Source organism: Diorhabda sublineata, chromosome X (genome assembly GCF_026230105.1).
Source record: "Diorhabda sublineata isolate icDioSubl1.1 chromosome X, icDioSubl1.1, whole genome shotgun sequence".
NCBI classification, from domain to species: domain Eukaryota; kingdom Metazoa; phylum Arthropoda; class Insecta; order Coleoptera; family Chrysomelidae; genus Diorhabda; species Diorhabda sublineata.
Window position 1 is genome coordinate 4,623,509 of NC_079485.1, and position 20,331 is coordinate 4,643,839.

General features: G+C 31.1%; 1 protein-coding gene across 2 annotated transcripts in view; it reads right to left on the reverse strand.

Moving 5' to 3' along the window:
• The window catches only part of LOC130451019 (calmodulin-binding transcription activator 2), a 525,122-nt gene that overhangs the window by 159,009 nt on the left and 345,782 nt on the right, over positions 1–20,331 (reverse strand). For both annotated transcript variants that reach the window (XM_056789816.1, XM_056789817.1), the window contains exon 5: positions 8,960–9,051. In XM_056789816.1, coding sequence (XP_056645794.1) covers positions 8,960–9,051 — 92 coding nt within the window. The remainder of the gene's footprint in view (positions 1–8,959; positions 9,052–20,331) is intronic.

Sequence of the window (20,331 nt, forward strand, 5' to 3'; positions counted from 1 at the left end):
ACTTTCAAAAACCAAGTTAAGTAAAAACAAACCTTGCCTTGCATTAATGATATAGCTCATCCGACAAGAACTTTTCGACCCAAACTTAGATATCGAATCGCTCACAATAATTTTATTCTAACGTATAACGAGTAGTATGTCCATTTATTCGCGATTAATAAATTTTGAATCGAAAAATTAGATATAATCAGCGTCTTAGCTGATTACCTATTATCTCAACTATCTCAAAATGTCCACTTTAGTTAAGTAGAGGAACAGATGTTTTCATTGGTCAAGGATTAATACTTAACATTTTTAAGGTGGTAATAAAATGTGTTACTGTATTTTATCCGAGAGGATGCTCCTGAAGTTCCTGCTACTTTAGAATACGTCTTGTATTATTATATTTGGTATAGTTGATGGTAAAAAAGTTGTTTGAATCAATAAAACAACCTATGTACAATTCAAATTAAATTATATAAATATACGAATAATTTCTTAAAAGATTTTGAAGTAATATTAAAACATCAATACAATGAAATGAAAAGGTTCGTCACAATAAACCCAAAATATCCTCAACATTTTATATGTTTGCTTCCATATTTCATCAGTCATTTCTGTAAGAAATATCATCGTCGATTTGAAACAGCTGCTATATTTTTCTATCAAAGCGAATTCCTTTTAAGTAACTTATTTCTGCTGACATTCTAGTTCCCTTTTACGTTTGAATTTCTTGGAGAGATGCTTTAGAATTCGGTCCTTGCTTACATCCAAAAGTGGAAAGAACACGATAGTGCAGGAGAGAGATATCCTTCAGCTGACAGTTATTTAACCTCGTGATGGATATTCAACGTCGAAAGTGGCCACAATCCACAATCGATACGTTTTATCCGTTTTCACAAAACACGTTGTACCAGCCTCACACAATAAAGCAATATCCAGATAGAGGGTTTTTTGTCGATTGACTCTTTTACTGAATAAAGTAGGTTCAATAATACAATTATAACGGATTTTATAAGGATACTATAGTATCGGATATTATTCGGAATAATGGGAATTATTTTCAATATGCAATATAAAAATTATTTCATTATATTTTTTTATTAATTTGAAATTAGATTTATATGAATTGTTCATTGGTTCCATTATAAATGACATTAAATTTTACAGGTTGGATTGTTATAAGTGAAGTTGAATTTCATAGGTTAGGTGAGGTTAATTGGTTTTTATTGGGTTTGGATTTTTATAGAATTTGTTTTTTCAAAATTTCAAATATATGCATAGATTACACTAAGGTTATTGAAATCAGTTTTCTTAATAATGCATTGAACATTTTCAGTAAATTAAAAAACGTCCTATTTTAGAAACAATAAATATACAGTTACATTCATAACTAACGACCTAGCCTATGAAAATTTAATATCATTTATAAACTAACAAATCGATATATAACATCATTCACTAGATCCTAGCCTTATCTAACCTATAAAAATTCAACGTCATTTATAATCTAACTAATAAAAATTAATAACGCTTAATATATTTACCCACAGAATATATTATATTATACTATATTATACTATGTTGCAGCATTTGATCCTTTGGTCTCTGTCTATACTGTCCACGATAAGTAAATCATTTGTCTGCGGCCACTGTAATCAATATTTAAGCTAGTGCAGAGTACGCCAGCACTGGAAGGCAGCATGGCGTGATATCGTATTTCGCGGGTAATTACGATTCTGCAGTGGACATCGACTTATTATTGAGTATGTTGTTGTATACACTGTTGGAATGATCATTTGGGAAGATATTTACTTTGTAGCCCATCACTGTGTTTAATAGAAACAATATTCTACTGATAATATCCTATAAGCAACTTTATTGCCTTGTACAAATGATCGTCCACAAGCCAAGACAATGCACGTCCATAAATTGCACTTCAAACTATGCAGTTTCTTCAATAAGGTATATGAAGCTATATTGGTGTAGCCACCTCGGCCTCTAGAATTTGGGAAATGATGAGAATGATGAGAAGGAGGAAGGTTCTTGAAAAATAATTTTTTGAATGAACCTACACGCAACAAACTTTCAGTCTCTGAAAATGACAACTTGGTTTTCTTAACGCACGTCAGACAGCGTGATTGTGAGTGTTGGTGTAGTGGTAGGTAGCGTAAACATTGTGTTCAATCGACTAAGAAAACTTATTTTGAGAGATATTTGCTTTATTTATCCAGCATAACTATTCAAGCATTTTTTTGTCACTAGGACTATTAATTATCATATTGGATGCAGAGCTGCAATATTAATTATAACACGCTTTTCTACAATTGAATTCCATTCTCAAAGATCTTGAATAATTTTACTAGTATTCAATGAAACCACCGTAACGGATAATTTTATTAATTCAATAAGCTTTTTATTGCTAACGTACCATTTAAGCTCTTAGGCACACTCTCGCGTTACTTATATCGGCAATTAATGGCCACATAAACATTTAATGCACATCGTCAACGATATTACTTTAACGTTTTGATATGTTACATACGAAATTACAGCATAATAAAATAAACTGCTAAACATAATCTTGAAACGGCTACAATTGCACAATTTCAAGTACATATAAGTTTTCTAACGATGCATGGGCGTAGAAAATTGTTATTTCTCCACGGAACTAATTGCATTTCGGAAAATGTTTATTGGTAGCAACTTTTGCTTATTAGTAACACACATTCGTATTATGATCTAATTTATTTCAATTAATTACATTTAATCAAGATTACTTGATATTACATGATGTCCGAAAAACAAGTATCTAATTGAATGCGGAGGTAACACATTTCTAGATAAATGGAGAAATCCATTTCAATACTGATATACCTCAACTATCTACTCTACTAAGTCAACCTAGGATCAGATGACACCCCTTTTAAAAGATATTTGAATTTTCTTTACAATCACCTCTAGTTTTTCCTGAAATTTATTACTGGGTTTGTGGAAATAGCTGATGGGATTGAAAACTAAGAAGGATAGAGTAAAAGAATTTATTACTCAAAATGATCTCTGTTGTCAATAAATATCAACATCTGACTCTTTTATGTGAACGTTTAGGTGGTGTTAATTCCAAATGGCCTCAAAGAGAGAAATATGAAGGGTTTGAATTGGGTGACGGTGTTGGTCTCTCCAAAGATCCTCTTCTTTTACTCCATCGAAAAGAAATTGATTATTCATGAACAGTGAAAAGCAATGATCCTGTTAAAATAACCGTTAGCACTCTAAAAGATCGTTAACATGTCAGTCATTATTGAATCGTTTTAATGTTCTAATATTATATAAGTAATGAGGGTACCAGAAATAGAAAAGTGTCTGACAATATAGTCTGCTATAATACCAGCCCAAATATTGCTGATGCCTGTGGGCATGACTTTCAAACAAGTCAATCTGGTTTAATTTCATTCCAATACAATTGCATCTATTCACTCCACCATTCAAATAAAAGGTACATTGAAATGAAAAATATGTGAAGCGTGGCTTGTTAATCATGGTCGTTAGCATCTTCGTTTAATTCTTGTGCGAATCGTATTTTCTATCAATTTTTGGGAATTTAAAATTCGATGAATATCACTTGGGTATTATACATTGGCAAGTGACCCAAAACTGCCACTTGGATTGACTCATTTCTAATCAGTCGCAGTCTATTTTCCAAAAATTTATTCATCTTCTTCGTAACATATCGATAATCAATGTTTTTATTAGAATGATTAAAACTGATGTGACTCTAGTACGTTCATCATTTTTAAAGTAAATTCCTTCTATTCCCACTTTTACGCAATGTAGTAAGTAGATGTAGCTCAAATTTTGTTCCAACCGCACGAAACGCAAATGAATTCCTACGAATATTCATAATCGATTATCAAATAAGAAAGGTGATTATTTCGGTCATAATATTCTTACATAATAATAATTAGTTTGTGTTGTTATCCAATTATCAGTTATTATTACAAATCCATTGATGAATTGTATAAAAAATTATATTATAGGATTGTACAGAGAACTCTAGGTGAAAGGCGTCCCCCTTATAATCAAATTCGACGCATTTCTCCACGTTTTAAAAAGTTTTTATTTTCTCAGACAGATTCCAGGACTCTTCGTAGAGTATTCCTGCAACAACCCCAAGTGGAAATTTTCATCCTCTAATTTGATCGAAGTAATTTGTTATGTAAAATGTTATTTCTACATTTCGCCTGTAAAAGTTTCTGTTTAGTTTATATAGGTAGTTCCGGGACTTGATACAAAAAAATTGGGAGTGAATAGATGACGTGAGAATATTGCTGCGACATCAAAAAATTGTCTTATACGGCCCCTCGTTTAGTTATAAACCTTTAAAGTTGCGAAATCAGAACTTATATTTAAGAATGTTTTTTTGAATTTTTAATGGGTGATTAGGTATGTCCAGATAGTGTGTTTGACGGAATATATAATTCTACACTACTATCTGAAGGCTAATAGTTAACAATCCATAACTTTTACAGGGACAACCGGTACAATCTAAAGATAGCAAAAATTAAGTTTTCAATCAATTTTCTTCCGGAGTCTACGAAGGATATTTTTTGAACTAGGAAGAGGTCTCCAATATTCTGCCTTATAGTGTCACAATGGAAGTTTATTTTATCGATAATGTCGTTCCTTGTGTTTACCTGTGTTGCATATACCAAGCTTTTAAGATATCCCCAAAAAAATGAGTCAATTGTATTTAATTTACGGAAGCGTGGTTCATTAGTTCTGAAAGAAATGTTTGATTGTGTTTTAATACCTCTGGGCTTCATATGGTAGTGCAGAATTATTAATTTCGTAAAACATACTACATGGGCATAGGTAATCATCCATTAAAAATTCATATTGTTCCACGGCATCCATAAGCTGATGTAGCTGGGTCCCGATGTTGTTTATTATGTGGCGACTAACTTAAAAAAACTATTTTTTACTATTTGAAAAGGTTATCTCGCCTATTTAGCCAGTTATGAGGGATATTGCGATGAAAATTGGGTTATTTGATGAGATATAAATGTGTTGAGCATTTGGAAATAGACTTAAGTTTAGGGCATGGAAAGATCCGCGGAACCATCATGACGACTGCTGTTCATATGAACAATAAACAGGAACGAATGCACCTTGATAAAGATTGGTAATGATAGTAATATATAGAAATAATGAATAATTTTACTACCGGTTGTTTTTTTTCAATTATTACAAAAATTTCTTGGGTATAATACTGCAGAGAATTATACGGAGTTCCTAGAATCTATGCTTTTTTAATTTTCCACTTTCCAGGAAAGTTAGGTGGTTATAATTAAGAACAAGGGAAAATATTTTATCAGATTATGAGTCTCATGGACGATATATATCAAATAGAAACATATAAAAGAAAAATTCAAGTGACGAAATATGCAAATATTATGATAAATATTTGAAAATTCATGTGTTTCTGGTAATTAACATTGAAATCCGTCAGAATCTGTGTGTTTAACTGGCAATAATAATGGGAAAATGAAAAAATTTGTAACATATTTAAAAAAATTACTATACTATATTACTAATTACTATTTCACATTCTTCGTTCACTAATTAACCAGAAGCAGGTGAATAATTATCGGGATGTATAATATTGTAAATAAAAATTGGAAATTGGTTCTTGTTTGGAAAACTATAATCTATCATAAATTTCATCCAATTTATATTTATGAAGTCACATACCAGTTTAAGGTCAACGTTGAAATTTGAGCCCTAGATTATTACGATAATCCACAGTTCAGTTTAAACGTTTTTAGGTCAGGCGACTCACAAATTACACACACGAATATAGTAAGTAATATGCTCAAAACTTTCGTAGCTGATTCAACTAGATTAAAGCGCTAAATACAAAAAATTGTTATTATGCCAAATTTGCATCGTTTCATATTGAATTTAAGATAGTAGCTGTGTGATGATCAGATTACTTTGAACTCTATCCTGTGCCATTCCCGGCTAACACGTTACGCAAAATCATAAGAAAATAATGTTTGTACGCGGGAGCGCACTATTGTTTATATGAGATTTAGGATGATTCTACTATCGTAGATCGAATACAAACCTGGAGTTCCCTGGAAATAGTCATTATTCCCTGTTTACACTCATAACTCGCAAAATTTTACCTTGATCTCTGAAGGAGATAACTTAGTTATCGAAACGCGCGTTTTATACTAGACAATGTGTTTAGTTCCGGAAGTCTTTATTCCCAAATTATTTTGAATAAATTCTAATAAAGTAAGTAATTCTCTAGTTCTTTAACGTTTAAAGTTTTCAATACATATATTTATCAGCTGATTCGTTTACCACATAAAACTTTTACCACAAGAGTAAATGCAATCTTTTGAACTCGAGAAAATGTTATACATTAAACCTAGTTGAAAGAGGCAGTTTCTTTTACCAGTGGAAATATATAAACAAATAAATAAATATAAACTTGTTCGCTTACTGTTGGCTTGTTTGTTGAAGGAATTTCCAATTTGAGTTTCACAAGAATATAAAGTTGTGATGTTTTTGTTTAGAACTTTTCTGCGGTTTAGAATTTACCTTTATACCTTGATATTAGTTAAAGCAATTCTTATAAGTTGAGAATTTATATCTTGCTTTAGTGCAATACTGGAAATAAATATAATAAATTTGTTTGTAGTTGTTAACGGAATAATCAGGTCTTTGTTTAATTTAAATAAAAGTTCCTGATTTACTTTGGATACGGTGCGCGTATTGCATCGTCAGTGAAATGAAAATAGCGAGTTAAATAATTAAATAAACACTTTAAAATATCTCTAGAATGATATGGAATAATCGTAGCAAACTTCATAGCGGAAAATTTCATTTAAAACTAGCGTTGATGGTGGATCAATACTTTGAAAATTATGAAACATGTTTATATGTTATTGTTTTTAGAAAAAACTTTATACTGGATTTTCAAATACATATAGATGAGCTAGTTTGTTTTCTTTTTACTTCGATATGTATCAGAAAGTGTATTTATAAACTATCCATCCTTATTCTTAGTCAAATTTAAATAAAACGAAAATTATGATACAATTCACTCAATGTTTAAATGCGACTGTTATTCCATTAACATAGAGTTCAGAAACTACGTTGTGAATATCATTGACTTACTTCAAATGGACTACGAAATTAATTAGAAATATGTAAATGTATTCCCTTATCATTTAACTTTGCACATAGGCCGAAACCGTTTGTGGATTCCTTTCATTTCATCCTCTTCAAATGGAACTATGAACTGCCTTGAAACTAATTAACCAAAAATTCCTACTATAACAATAAACGAGGAGGTGAAATTAAAACTTTTAGAAGTTAACGAAAAGACCCATTACTATATCTTATATAATTCCGAAAAACATTATTTCCCGATTTAACCTCGGTTTGTGTTACCCTTCACTTCAACATAATTCTAGTTTCATGCCACTGTCTTCATAATAGAGTTCTGATAACCAACCAACACAGGAATCTATTAGAAAAAAAAAACAAAGAACACAGAAATACTTATATGATGGGATATCATGTCATAGATACCTCTATATCTTTGTTAAACTAAAACTTTTTTAAAGGACTTGTTGTAAATGGTAACTAGAGATATACAAAACTTTGAAGACTATTCTTTATCTCGATTTCCCACAAGATGCTATATAATGGTTTCGTCTAATGTCAAAAAAATTTGTCGTAAATATATAGATAAGTAGAGGTTGATCTGCTACTAATATTGCATTGATTTGTCATATAAGATTTCAAAATGAAAATGACACTTAAAGACATTATTGCAAATAAAATTTCAAAGCAGCCGTGGCAGCATGGAAAATATGTGAAATTGAAAAGAGTCACTGAGCAAACGACAGCACGTTGGTTCAATCGTCTTAATAGTGAACCTTAAAGATCATTCGCGCTAAGGTCCACTTGAGTGGGATACTGAGGCTACAGGGGAACCAGTAAAAAGCCGACATAGTACTCGCACTTGTCGATTATCAGACTTCCTTGGATCTTCTGAAAATACCACAGCTCGATATTTAGAATCAATAGATAAGATTTATAAAAGTTGCCGACTAGTGCCGATAATCAAGCGAAACTTTGAAATCATTCCAGATGGTCGACCTATCAATGCCTAGCTATATATTGGACAGCTGATGCGAATGTATGAAGTTTTATAGAAGAAATATCTAGATTTGGTTAACCGAAAACGGATTCACTTAAAATAAGAAAATGTTAAGCCACATACTTCAGTTAAGTTAAGTTGGTAGTATTGAACTCTTACAAAATCCAGTATTTAGTCTGGACCTTGCACTGTTTGATTTCTACTTATTTAGGCAAAAATGCAGTGCAACAATTTTTTGTATCTAAGTTTAAAGAATGGTTTTACCAAGAACTCCAACAGCTTAATAAATGTTGGGTTAAAACCAGATACTAGATACTAGATAAGAAAAATTAATTTTTCCTTAGTTTTTACATCTCAAATATGTAGCAGTGTTTAATTAATCAAATATATTTGTGTCTAGTTCCAAAAGGACTAAAATCCAAAAATTTGAGATAAGTATATCAATTCATGGGAATTAAATCTATATTTTGTATAAATAATCGTTTGAATAAAAAATATTTTCCGTCTACTACTGAAGCTTCATGGAATCGAATGAATATAGGCAATTTTACTAAATATAAACTCATGTATTCATTTGTATATTTGATCATATTTCGCCACTGTGAATAATGCAAATAAAATAAAATGAGCATTTCCATTTGATCTGATTATTTGATCCTTGCAAAAAGAATATTCGGTATCAAAATCTCATTTGGGTTGAATAGTGGCCAGCGGCTGGCATTTCAGACCCACTAAATCTTTAATAAGTTTGTTGTTTTAACACTATTAACTAGTCGGTTGATGTGTATGTAGAGCACTCACCTCATTTGTATTCCAGCGATGCCGTTGTGTGGGAAAGTGGTCAGATCGAGGCAAACTTTCCAGGTTTTCAGGCAACTTGATGGGTTCTCCGTCTGAAACAAACATTGCTGGTAACTTATTGCCGAGCTAAATGAACGATGTATCAAATCGAACCGAGAAACTAGTTCAACTTGATGAAATGTAAATAAGAAAGTACTAATAGTTTAACTTTGAGAATAATTGCATACATTATTAATAAGCCAATAGAATGGTAATGATGAATAATAAATTGAAAAGCGATGAAAAGAAAAGTATTATTATGTTCATCGAAACTACTCTTCTCCACGTTATCAACTCATTGAAGTAGTTCAGGAAGGTTCAGTCAGACCAAAAAATAATTATTCATCTAAATCACTCCGCTATCAAACATATTTTCGAATTAGTATTCTATCTTCATCAACTTGATTTTTCAGTAGTTTCAATACATCACTCATAAATTGTCAAAAGAATGGTGTATATGTTTTTTTTTTGTTAAATCATTTCTGTTCTTTCATCTTGGATACACAATTTGGTATTACTATAATTTGTATTATCTGTGGATAAATGTGTATTTATAATTTTAATATTGACAACTACATATTATAATGTGTGAGTGAGAATTAAGGTATCAGAAACTTTTCCCAAATGGCCTAGATTCATTGTAAAGAAATAGTATGAATAGTTTTCTCCATTCAAAAATATAACTTGTTACTATTACATAATGTATCATATTTTTGATTATTCCATATTTCAAAAGAAACATAATTGAATTGATGGCTCGAGTGTTCGCCTTAAATAGTTCGATATAATTTCTAGTATAACACTTGATAGGAAAGCATGATTGCTATCGTAGATAATATTTACCGAAGTTCTGCTACACCATAGTTAATACTCTTTTCTTTTTCCTCTGTGATAGAATACAAAAAGAATCGCCACCAGTCCAGAAAATCACTTTCTCGACCGCAAACTCATAAATCGAAAACTTAAGTGAAGGTACTAAAAATATCCTATGTCTCCAGGATATAAATTTTTGTGTTGCCGATCATCCATCACACGCTTGAGGGCTTCGGAAAAACATAAAGCCAGCTTACGCGAGCACCACATGCAAGGTTGGCGCTTTTGACTAAGATGCGAGTGTTGACGTTACCAAAAGATAACAAAAAACTACTTTATGTCTAATGAGCAATTTTGTCTCTTCTCCTATAATGCATGATGAAAATTAATCATAAAACACATTTTATAAAAATTATAATCATCACAGTTTTATTTTAATTAAATTATTATTCTATAATTCATTAATAAATTGGGTCTCTTATATTATTTAGTATTAGCAGATTGAAAATAACTAAACTTTTTCATTTATGGTGATTAATATGATTAATACGAAAACAAATTTTCATACGAGGTGTGAGAAAAAAATGGTGAATTGTTTTGATTTGAATGAAACGTCTGTAAGTACTGATTTTGCGTAGAAAAGCACTTTTTCCGACGTTGAATCCGTGAATGGAAATATTTCTGGAATGGCTTCCATTTGTTGTGTTCATTAATTCTATCAAAACGTTTCCATTTTAGCTCATGTTCTATTTTTGATAAAAACCAGAAATCACAAGATTAGAAAGGCGAATTTAGACAGACACGAAGATATTTACCAATCAGAAATTCGTTCCAGTATCAGTTAAATTCAAAAATTTACAGTTGTTTACCTTGGATTGTACAATGTTCTCACAAATGAATAAAAAACAATGACCAAAAATTTTATTTTACACTAACAATAAAGTGGCTATAGTAGCGGACTAATAAGCCGGAATTCATCTCTGATTACTTTTGAACAGCCTAATTATTTAGTGCAATAGAAATTCATTCGCTGAAGTTTTTATCACACCTCAGATTTCAAAATTTTCTCGTTATATATACAAAAGGCAACTTCTTACTTACAAAACTTGATTATTGAGACTTTTCAGTAGCTACGTTAGAATTCTTATAAATAATTCGATCAAACTTGAAATGAAATTGAATTCATACAAATTATAGCTCAATATTTTGGAATTCTATCCTACATGCCTACATGTAAATAATGGTATGAAATGAGAGAATCGATGAAATGGATTCTCTCTTCCTGACTTTAATATTCAACATTTCTGTACAATGTTGGACTTTTTTTAGTATAAATCGGAATGGCAGTATCGGACGTGTGATTTTCGAATTCAAAGAGCGTTACAGCAATGCCATAACATCAAGTAAACTATGTGTACTCTCGCAGCAAGGACAAAATTCCCGAATGCGATGTAGTTTGGAATACCGACACAATTTTCAAACGACAATTTCATGTACATATACAACTTTTCTTTCCATGGTGGGATTCGACGTTTTATTCACACGTTCAATGTCATATCTATGGTTTCAAAAATTGCAGCGGTGTTGAATTTCACACCCATTTTTATAAAACCCGTAAATGACAATAATCTTCAGTGTAATGATCTTTGACAAGTGATAGTTGATTAGTGTGAATTTAGTCTACATCTAATGTAACTCACGAGATGCACAAGTAAACAAGATTTTGTTTTTGAAAAGTGAAGCCACCTTAACAAAATCGCCTCTTAGGGCTAAGTCAATCAAAGATGAAAGATTCAGTTACCCAAGGTTGTAAAACAAATCTCTGATATACTAAATTGATGGGAAATTTGAGGATACTTAATGTGAGGACCATCAACAATAATATTGTAAAACTTATCTGGCCGATGTCTTCTACCCATGTCCAGCGTGGCGACGTTTTTCTCTTATATTTTTATATTGGATGGCTCACATAGAACGCCTGTAGTGGAATGCCGAAAAATTCCATTTCTTCGTACCCACCAGCAGAAATTCAATTTTACGAGTATAATGAAATTCAGTTTTGTGTAAGAAATATTCTTTTTTCAATAATTTCAAACTTTAGTAGCAAAATAATGATATATATGGACAGTTGATAAAATAATTTTATTGTGGAAAGATTTCAAGCCTTAGTTGTTAATTTTTTCAATCTCATTGGATGTAAAAGCAGGTGTACTACTTGATGAGAGTAATTTATTATCTGGACGCCCTCACTATGTCTACTGCTCTCGGCAGAAGTCTACTTGTTGAGTTGGAGAAAGTTCGAACGTATCCATATAGGTTTTTGTCTTCTAATTTGACGTTAATGATAGATATTTACTGGATTTCACTGTATAAGTTTCTAGAACGAATTTATTTTTATTTAAATTGAATGTGTACATTTGCCTCCATTTTAAAACTAACAAATCCAATTTAATCAAAAGTTTTCATTGGATAATTTGGTCATCGATCTTTCACAATCAGACACACAATGTAGTTTGTACGCAGTAAATAGATCGAGGATATAAAATGTTTAAAACAACAAACCTGAACATGTATTGTGTTTACAGAAAAACATCAGTGTATATGAAATTTTACATGAAAGTTTTTGACATCTCTTTTTTCTTGCTACTTACAAATAGAACACCAAAAATTTTTTTTGACGAACCAGTCTTGCACTTTGTGCACAACGTAACATTCCATACGATTCGACATCGTATGTAAATGTGCTGGAAAATTCTCCGACCGGCTGAAATGAAAGAAAGAAAAACAGTCAAAAAACGAAAAAGCAAGCAACAGTCGTTAGGAAGAGGCTAATATAGAGAGTATTTTCGAACAAAATTGGAAACGCATCGAGCTTCGTATTATTTTCAACGAATTTTGTTCAATGGCGTATTTTGCATACAGATGATCTCTTACAAGAGCCTTTCTTGTTTCTCTTGGATATAAAACCAATAATGTCAGATTATTCTTTTTCTACAGATAGCGGATTACACTTAATATTCTTCATTCAAATATAAACTGCTATTTAAAAACGTAAAGTTGATTGTGTCTGTTATTTTGGATTTATATTCATACCTAAAATTATTTTTAAGATAGGATAATAAGTGATGAAATATTTTGAAAAAATCTTTGTCTAAACATTATCTACTTTTGGAAGTTGAGAAGAAATATTCATAATTCATAAGATTGTCTAGAAGTGAAAAATTATGTTTTTAAGAGGTACACAAAAATAATAATAGTAATAATATTAATAATAATAATAAGGTTTCATGATGGCTATCCAGGATCAAGTTATTAACACGAATAACTATAAGAAAAATATAATTAAAGATCCGAACACTCAATGTGACAAATGCAGAAAGTGCCAACAAACATCAGAGACCATCCAGCATATAACATCTGCTTGTAGTGGGTAAGCTAACACCGACTATCTAACCAAGTTCGCAACATTATCCACCAGAAACTGGCCAACAAGTTCGGTCTTCTCAATACGTATACACCGTACCAGCCGCAGAAAGTGCTCGACTTTAGACTCTACTACGATAGGTTCATTATCACCGATAGATAGGTGACGAATAACAGACCCGATATCGTGGTGGTTGATAGAGAGTCAATTCAGTTCTTCTTGTCGATGAACCTATACCAAACACTCATAACGTTTTCAACAAACACTAGGAGAAACTAGCCAAATACGCGGATCTCGCAATTGAGATTAAACTATAGTCCCAGTTATTATCTCAGCAACTGGCGTCGTACCTAAGACCCTGCACGATAGCATCGCCAAACTGGGATTACCAAAAAACACCTTCGCCGACATCCAGAAAGCTGTAATATTGAATACTTGCCACACAGTGAGCAAATTCATTATGTGAACCGAGCCTAACTATTGATACTTTGTGTATCCGGGATAGGTAAATAATACCAGCTCTAAGGTGAGTAGTGCATAAGTCTTTCGCATAATAATAATAATAATAATAATAATAATAATAATATATATATATATATATATATATATATATATATATATATATATATATATATATTCATCTAAATGTTAGGTATATTTGTATATTTGTATATTTGTATATAAAGAAACCACATCTAACGAAATAAATATTTTAAATTTAATTAAATATTAAAAATACTTTTAATTTTTTCTTTGAAATACCTACCGTGAGCTATTAGGCATAGGAAACCCACTGAGACGTAAATATATTGAGGATTCTGTTCTCAGGCTGAAGAAAATCATAAGAAGAATTATACTGGAAAATGTAATCTTGATTTAGGAGATCAACAAACATAGATCTAGAAAGGTTGCAGTGGAATAAGCCTCAACTCACCTAGTAAAATTTATTTAATGTTTGTATATAAATAAAAAAGAAAACGTTGTAAATTAATTATGATAGAAGACTGTTGCATAATTGGAAACATTTCGTTATTTTATTTAAATTTGACGCCATAATCATCGTGATGCAAGACACGACACATTATTTTCTCGTCTTAGCACTGGGGAGGCAAAAATTAGACTTTACAAGGGAAGAGATAAAGAATTTCTGCTAAATGGAATCAAGATAAATGTAAAAGAGTTTAGATCTAACACTGCGAGAACAAATTGGACTATCTCCGACCTTGCAAATCTAATGAATATAAAAATATGCAAAACGGATAAGAAAAATAATAATATAAGAAAATGGTGAAATTTAAAAATGAAAGAAGTAAAAGTTTATCATAATACGAGGGCTGCATAACAGGTTTATGAGATCAGAAAAAAGTAGTACAGAAAACAATATATGTTAGGTCTAAGTAATAGGTTGTTTATAGAAGATAATTTTGTGATTTTGACCTAACTTCGCTCTTTATAAAAATATTACCAACGTTAACAACTATTATATACGAACAATCCGAAAAAAAAAACAATAATCAATTTGAATTATTTATAGTGGCATGGAAATTCATAAAATTTAATCATCATAAATTTCATTCAAATTGCTTAGGTTTATTGATGTATTCATCATTTTGATGTGTATGAAACATTTCAAAAAATTGTGTCTTTTTCGTTTGACACTGTTCCAGGAATTTGTTTTCTCAAATGTTTGTTTTTTCTGCGGTTTCGTGGTTTGTTGGTACAGTTTCGAAATATTTTTTTCATTTTTTCACATAATCTTTTCTCAACTCTAAAGACTTAGTCCAAGTAGTTCTAAATTTTTTTTTAAATTTGGGAACAGAAGGAGCCAGATCAGATAAACATGGCAGATGAGGCAATTGATCGTAACGCAGTTTGGCTAGTTTTTTACCCCCCAAAACAAAAAAGTGGACAGGAGCTTTTTCATTAACGATTGGTTTCTTTCAAGTTCGACACCAAATGAGCATAGGATTAGCCAGTTATCGTCTCTCCTTTTGGTATCCCAAAACACAGTGACCATAACTTTATTGGCCGAGAAAACGAATTTGCTTTTGAACTTCCTCCATTGTCTCTCTTGTATAACGGAGTAACCAGGTTTTATCTATTAATAATTTTTGAAAATATCTAAATGTACTTTTGAATTTCTCATACCAGCGAGCTTTTAATCAACAATTGCGACATCCATTTTGCAGATAGCTTTTTCATATGAAACCTTTCATGAAAATATTGCATGCTGCATTTACTTCTTCAGCTATCTCACATACTTTCTACCAGTTTATGTATAATGAATCGAAGCACCCTCGTGTATCTCAAATAAAATGCATATGTCCATATGTTCACGTATTTGGGTGGGTTGGCGAGCAATATATAGTAATGCCTTTGTGTTTTTAATTCGAGAAATTAGAGGTGTATATCGGGGCAAATTATTGTCAGTTTGCAGCTGAATTATATTTAAGAGAATTTGTATTAATTCAACATTATATAGGTGTTTTTGCTCGAACCTCATCAAGAGATGTTCTCCATTATTTTATTTCCATCATTAACTCCTTGAAAAATCTTCAATTATTAATAATCAATTATTTGAAAAAACAACTAAAATTACATATCGGTATCATTTGGGACATCAATAAATGTCACTGGTTTTTATGTAGGTTGGGTTCCTAATTATATTAATGACGAGAGTATTAAATTGAACAAAAACATATTTTATAAAGTAGTGAGATACCAAAATATTTTCGTTGCGCTTGATCAAACATTAATCAGATTTAGCACGTGATGCATGAGGATCGTGTGATTCTAATTAATTTAGGTATCGCTCGTGATACCAGTATTACCACCGAGTCGTACATCAAAACGTAGTAGTCTAAAATGGGACTGGAGCAAAAATATCTTCTCGGGTCTATTTATATATGGAATTTAGTGCATCCGACATAATTGTTATGAATGACGAGGCAGTGTTTATTTTAAATTCGACCTGCTAAATATGTGGTTACGGACAAGGAGAACATTTATTGTCAATCAACAATCTAAACATTTTTGTATCGCATTTTTTTCTGTCTGAACCGTTTTCTTGAGCAAGCAAAACTTCTGTACAAGACTGAAGAAGTAATCGGTGGTTTCTTGAGATAATGGTAAAAATTTATTTTTATTATTACAAGATTGTCATAAGTAAATAATTTTCATTGCAATTTTTTCCATTCTACCATAAACCCACAACAAAAGAAAAATGTAATATCCAAAAAATTGATATTTTGATTTTTCAAATATACATGGTGTTTCAAAAAAAGGTGATCGATGTTGTTTAGGATCGATAGAAAAAATATTTGGGGTTTGCTCAGTATACACATTTTTTACGATTTCGCCGCAACTACTGTCAACATTGTATTGAAATTTTATACGAATATGTTTTTGAAGCTGATAAATCAAATTTTCGAATTTCGTACCAAGTAGTATTGAACATAACTTTTTAATGTTAGATTAATTGAGCAAAATTTCAAGTGAACTTAAACATCATTTAATTTCACACCAAAAAGGAACTCTTGATAAAACTAGATACTGTTTTGGAATATGTCGATTTGAAAATTATGAAGTAATAACCGATGGTGGTATAAAGTATTGATAAATGTCGTAATTGGTTGAGTAACCATTTTCCGAATCAATGGATTGGTAGAGGTACAGGAGCTCCGATTCATTGGGTCTTCGGGGATCCAAGGGATTAAAATCGCATGAGTTTGGTCGTATATTAAAGAAAAAATTTATGCTACAGAAGTAAATTCAACTCAAAAAATGGAAGACAGAATTAATTCAACGTCACTTTAATGACCTCATAGCTGACTCCCAGTTGTTTAGAAGATTAAAGGATTCTTTAGAAAATAGGACAGACATGTGTATTCATGAAAACAGAAAACATTTTAAACACCTACTCTAATTGAACTCTATTTTATGTTATTAGCCTTCTTTCAAATTTTCATTTTGTGATTTTTTGGTTAAGTAATACAGTTATCATTACTTCATACCAGCACCGGTTATCATTTAATTATTTACAAAACAAAATACTCCGAAAACTATACACTGTATCGAGTTTCACCAAGAATACCTTTTGTGTGAAATTGAATGATGTTTAAGTTCATTTGAAACTCTGCCTAATAAATCTACTACGGACCGTGTAACTAGCGCCCTCTATGAGAGTCAGACATATGTGTGTGTGTGTGTGTGTGTGTGTGTGTGTGTGTGTGTGTATGTAAACGCGTGCGTAGGTCACGAATGCATAGTTGAATTGATACAAATGAAAATTTGCATAAAGTCTACCACGCCACTCAGAATTTATGATATTACTAAAAATGTATCGTGTCGGTATTCACATACTGACACACTGATACTGATATTTGAGGCAATTTGTTTCCTGGTTTACATGTGGCTGTAAAAAGTGATTTGAGAAATGAAAAAATGTTTGTTGGGGTCGACTCGGAGATAGCGCACCACATTTCGTCGAGTTTTGTAAAATAAATCATCGGTAAAAAAGGGTACATATTTACGACATAGGCACTTTGTGTCACGGACATTTCGAATAGATTGTGATATCTTCAACACAAAGTATCTTCACAGGATCACACACACATTTATGTATTTATACCAGGTTTGTCTCAAAGGTATCGAGCCTATATTCATATATTTAAGTCAAAACTGTGGAGCAGATACTTAGTGTGCACAGTTATGGACTGGAGGTGTTAGTTCATAGTCGACAAGCGTTTTGACAGTGTTTTTTTTCAATTGTCGCATTTTGTTATTTTAAAAAACTATTGACATTACCATTGTTGATAAATTAAGGGATTACGGCTATGATCCAAAAACAAACGAGATTCTGATTTATTAAAATGTTGCATAACAAATATCGCACAATCTTTAAACAATATTAGTCAGTCAGTCAGTCAGATATAAACGAGAAAAGCTTTGGACAAACCCTAATTGGCGACATCATCATGACAAGGCACCAGCGCATTCTTCGTACATGTGATTTTCGATTTTTCGTAGATCAAAAATGTCGCTCATAGGACACCTATTCGATAACAAAAATTGATTCGGTAAGGGCAACATAGTATTTAATGAAATGGAAACTACTTTGAAGGATACCTCTCACCAGACGATGACGAGTAACAAAAATATATTTTTCAAATATTTTGATATTCATATAGATAGGGATCTACTAGTGTATGTATCAGAAGAGTTATCGACTTGAGATGATATTTCAAATAAGACTAAAAATCAAATTGATTGCAATTGTGTTGGAAATATAAGAAACGTTCCAAGGTTCAAAATTGTTTCTTTGATACTGCTTCAAGTGAATCGAAACTTTTAATGAATATTTGCATAATGATAATTTGTAATTGAATAGATTCAATCTTATTTCAATAACATGTATCTTAACGCGTATTGTTTTATTGTTTGAGGTTCAAATCATTTTGTTCTCTGGAAATGATAACTTGGTTATCGAAACGCGCTCAGACGATGTAATTATATGTATTAAACACACTGTTTATAACTGATATGAATATATAATATCACTAAGTAAACAGAGTTAAGTATAAATATTACCAATGCTATCAACTTCCAACTTCTACTTTGAATATCTTAATTCTGTAAACCGTAATAAAAATGCGAATTAAATATTTTTATTCCATCGAAGCGTTGTATAAACATTGAAATCGATATGTTAATTGCGTTATGCATTAATCTACGGTTGGTATAATAATAAACAATTAATACCCTAGTGCAATAATGCAAAAGAATCCCTCCTACTGTTCCCATATATTTTCTGGTAGACTTTAGAACTCATGGTATAGATGGTTATCTGAAATAGTTTGTATATTATTACGATATTAATTCAACAGTTGATGGGTGCGTGTGTGGGACTGCTCTGATTTGTTTAATATACCTATATATGCATGAAACGATAACCTGATAAAGTATTACGCACATTTAAGATAACGTTACATAAAATAACAAAGTCAAGATCTATCGCACAAAAGGTTAGATTATGGTATAATGGAAATTCATATTGTAAGGTAAAAATTAAGTTGAGAGAAACCTTTTCAGTAATTTATAACGAAAAATTGCTACAGAAAAATTATATTAATCTTCTTATGAATACATTCAGTGACAAGTTAAAACACTTCTTCATAGAAAGAGATCAAGGATTTCACAGAAATCAATGTTTATAAATTGATACCCGAATAATACTTATGTTTATAATGAAAAAAATCACAAAAAAAGGTTACCTATCAGAGAAATCGAAAGCACTTAAAAAAGAACAATTACAAAAATTAAATTCTGCTCTTATAACTAATCCGATTGTCTCTCTAATATTATGTAGTAAGTTATTCAAACATAATACAAATATTTGTTAACTACGGAATCATATAATCAAAGGCCAAGTCAAAGTAGAAAGCAGAATAACTTATTTAACCACATCGAAATATTTACGTATCAAACAGCACCTTTTTCGTTAATTTTGCTACTTAAATTTTACTTATATCTTAAATCAATGCTGGTAGTCATTTTTTTCATTAAAATCCAAATGTTCCTAACTTCTTTCAAATTAGAGGAAGGTCTGAAAGGTGAAGAGCAACTTTTATTCTTGCGCCTGATAACGAGTAAGAAAAAAATGAATCATATTGGGTTTTTTTGTATATTGTTATATTTTTTCTAATTCAATTAAAATTTAAGTGTATCTTATGTGTGATTCACTGGTTTTTAGGAGATTTGGTATTGAAACAAACAGTATAAGTAACTCTCAACACAAATGTATCGTGTTCTACGTTACCACAGTTATTTAAACTATAAAGTGCCTCTCTTTAATGCATACTTTTGATATCAAATGAGAAAATGACTGCTTTATGCATGGTATTATAATAATTATAAATGTCCTACTGCTGTATCATTTTTCTTCCATTGTCGTGGCAAAATTTGCGTGATCGTATTTTAATTACAAACGTTTTAGAAAAGGTGTGATAAAGAGCAGATTACAAAATTGTATAGCTAGTATACTATTTACTTTAGACCTTTTATTGTTTTTATTGAACAAGCGTGTCCGTTTACTCGA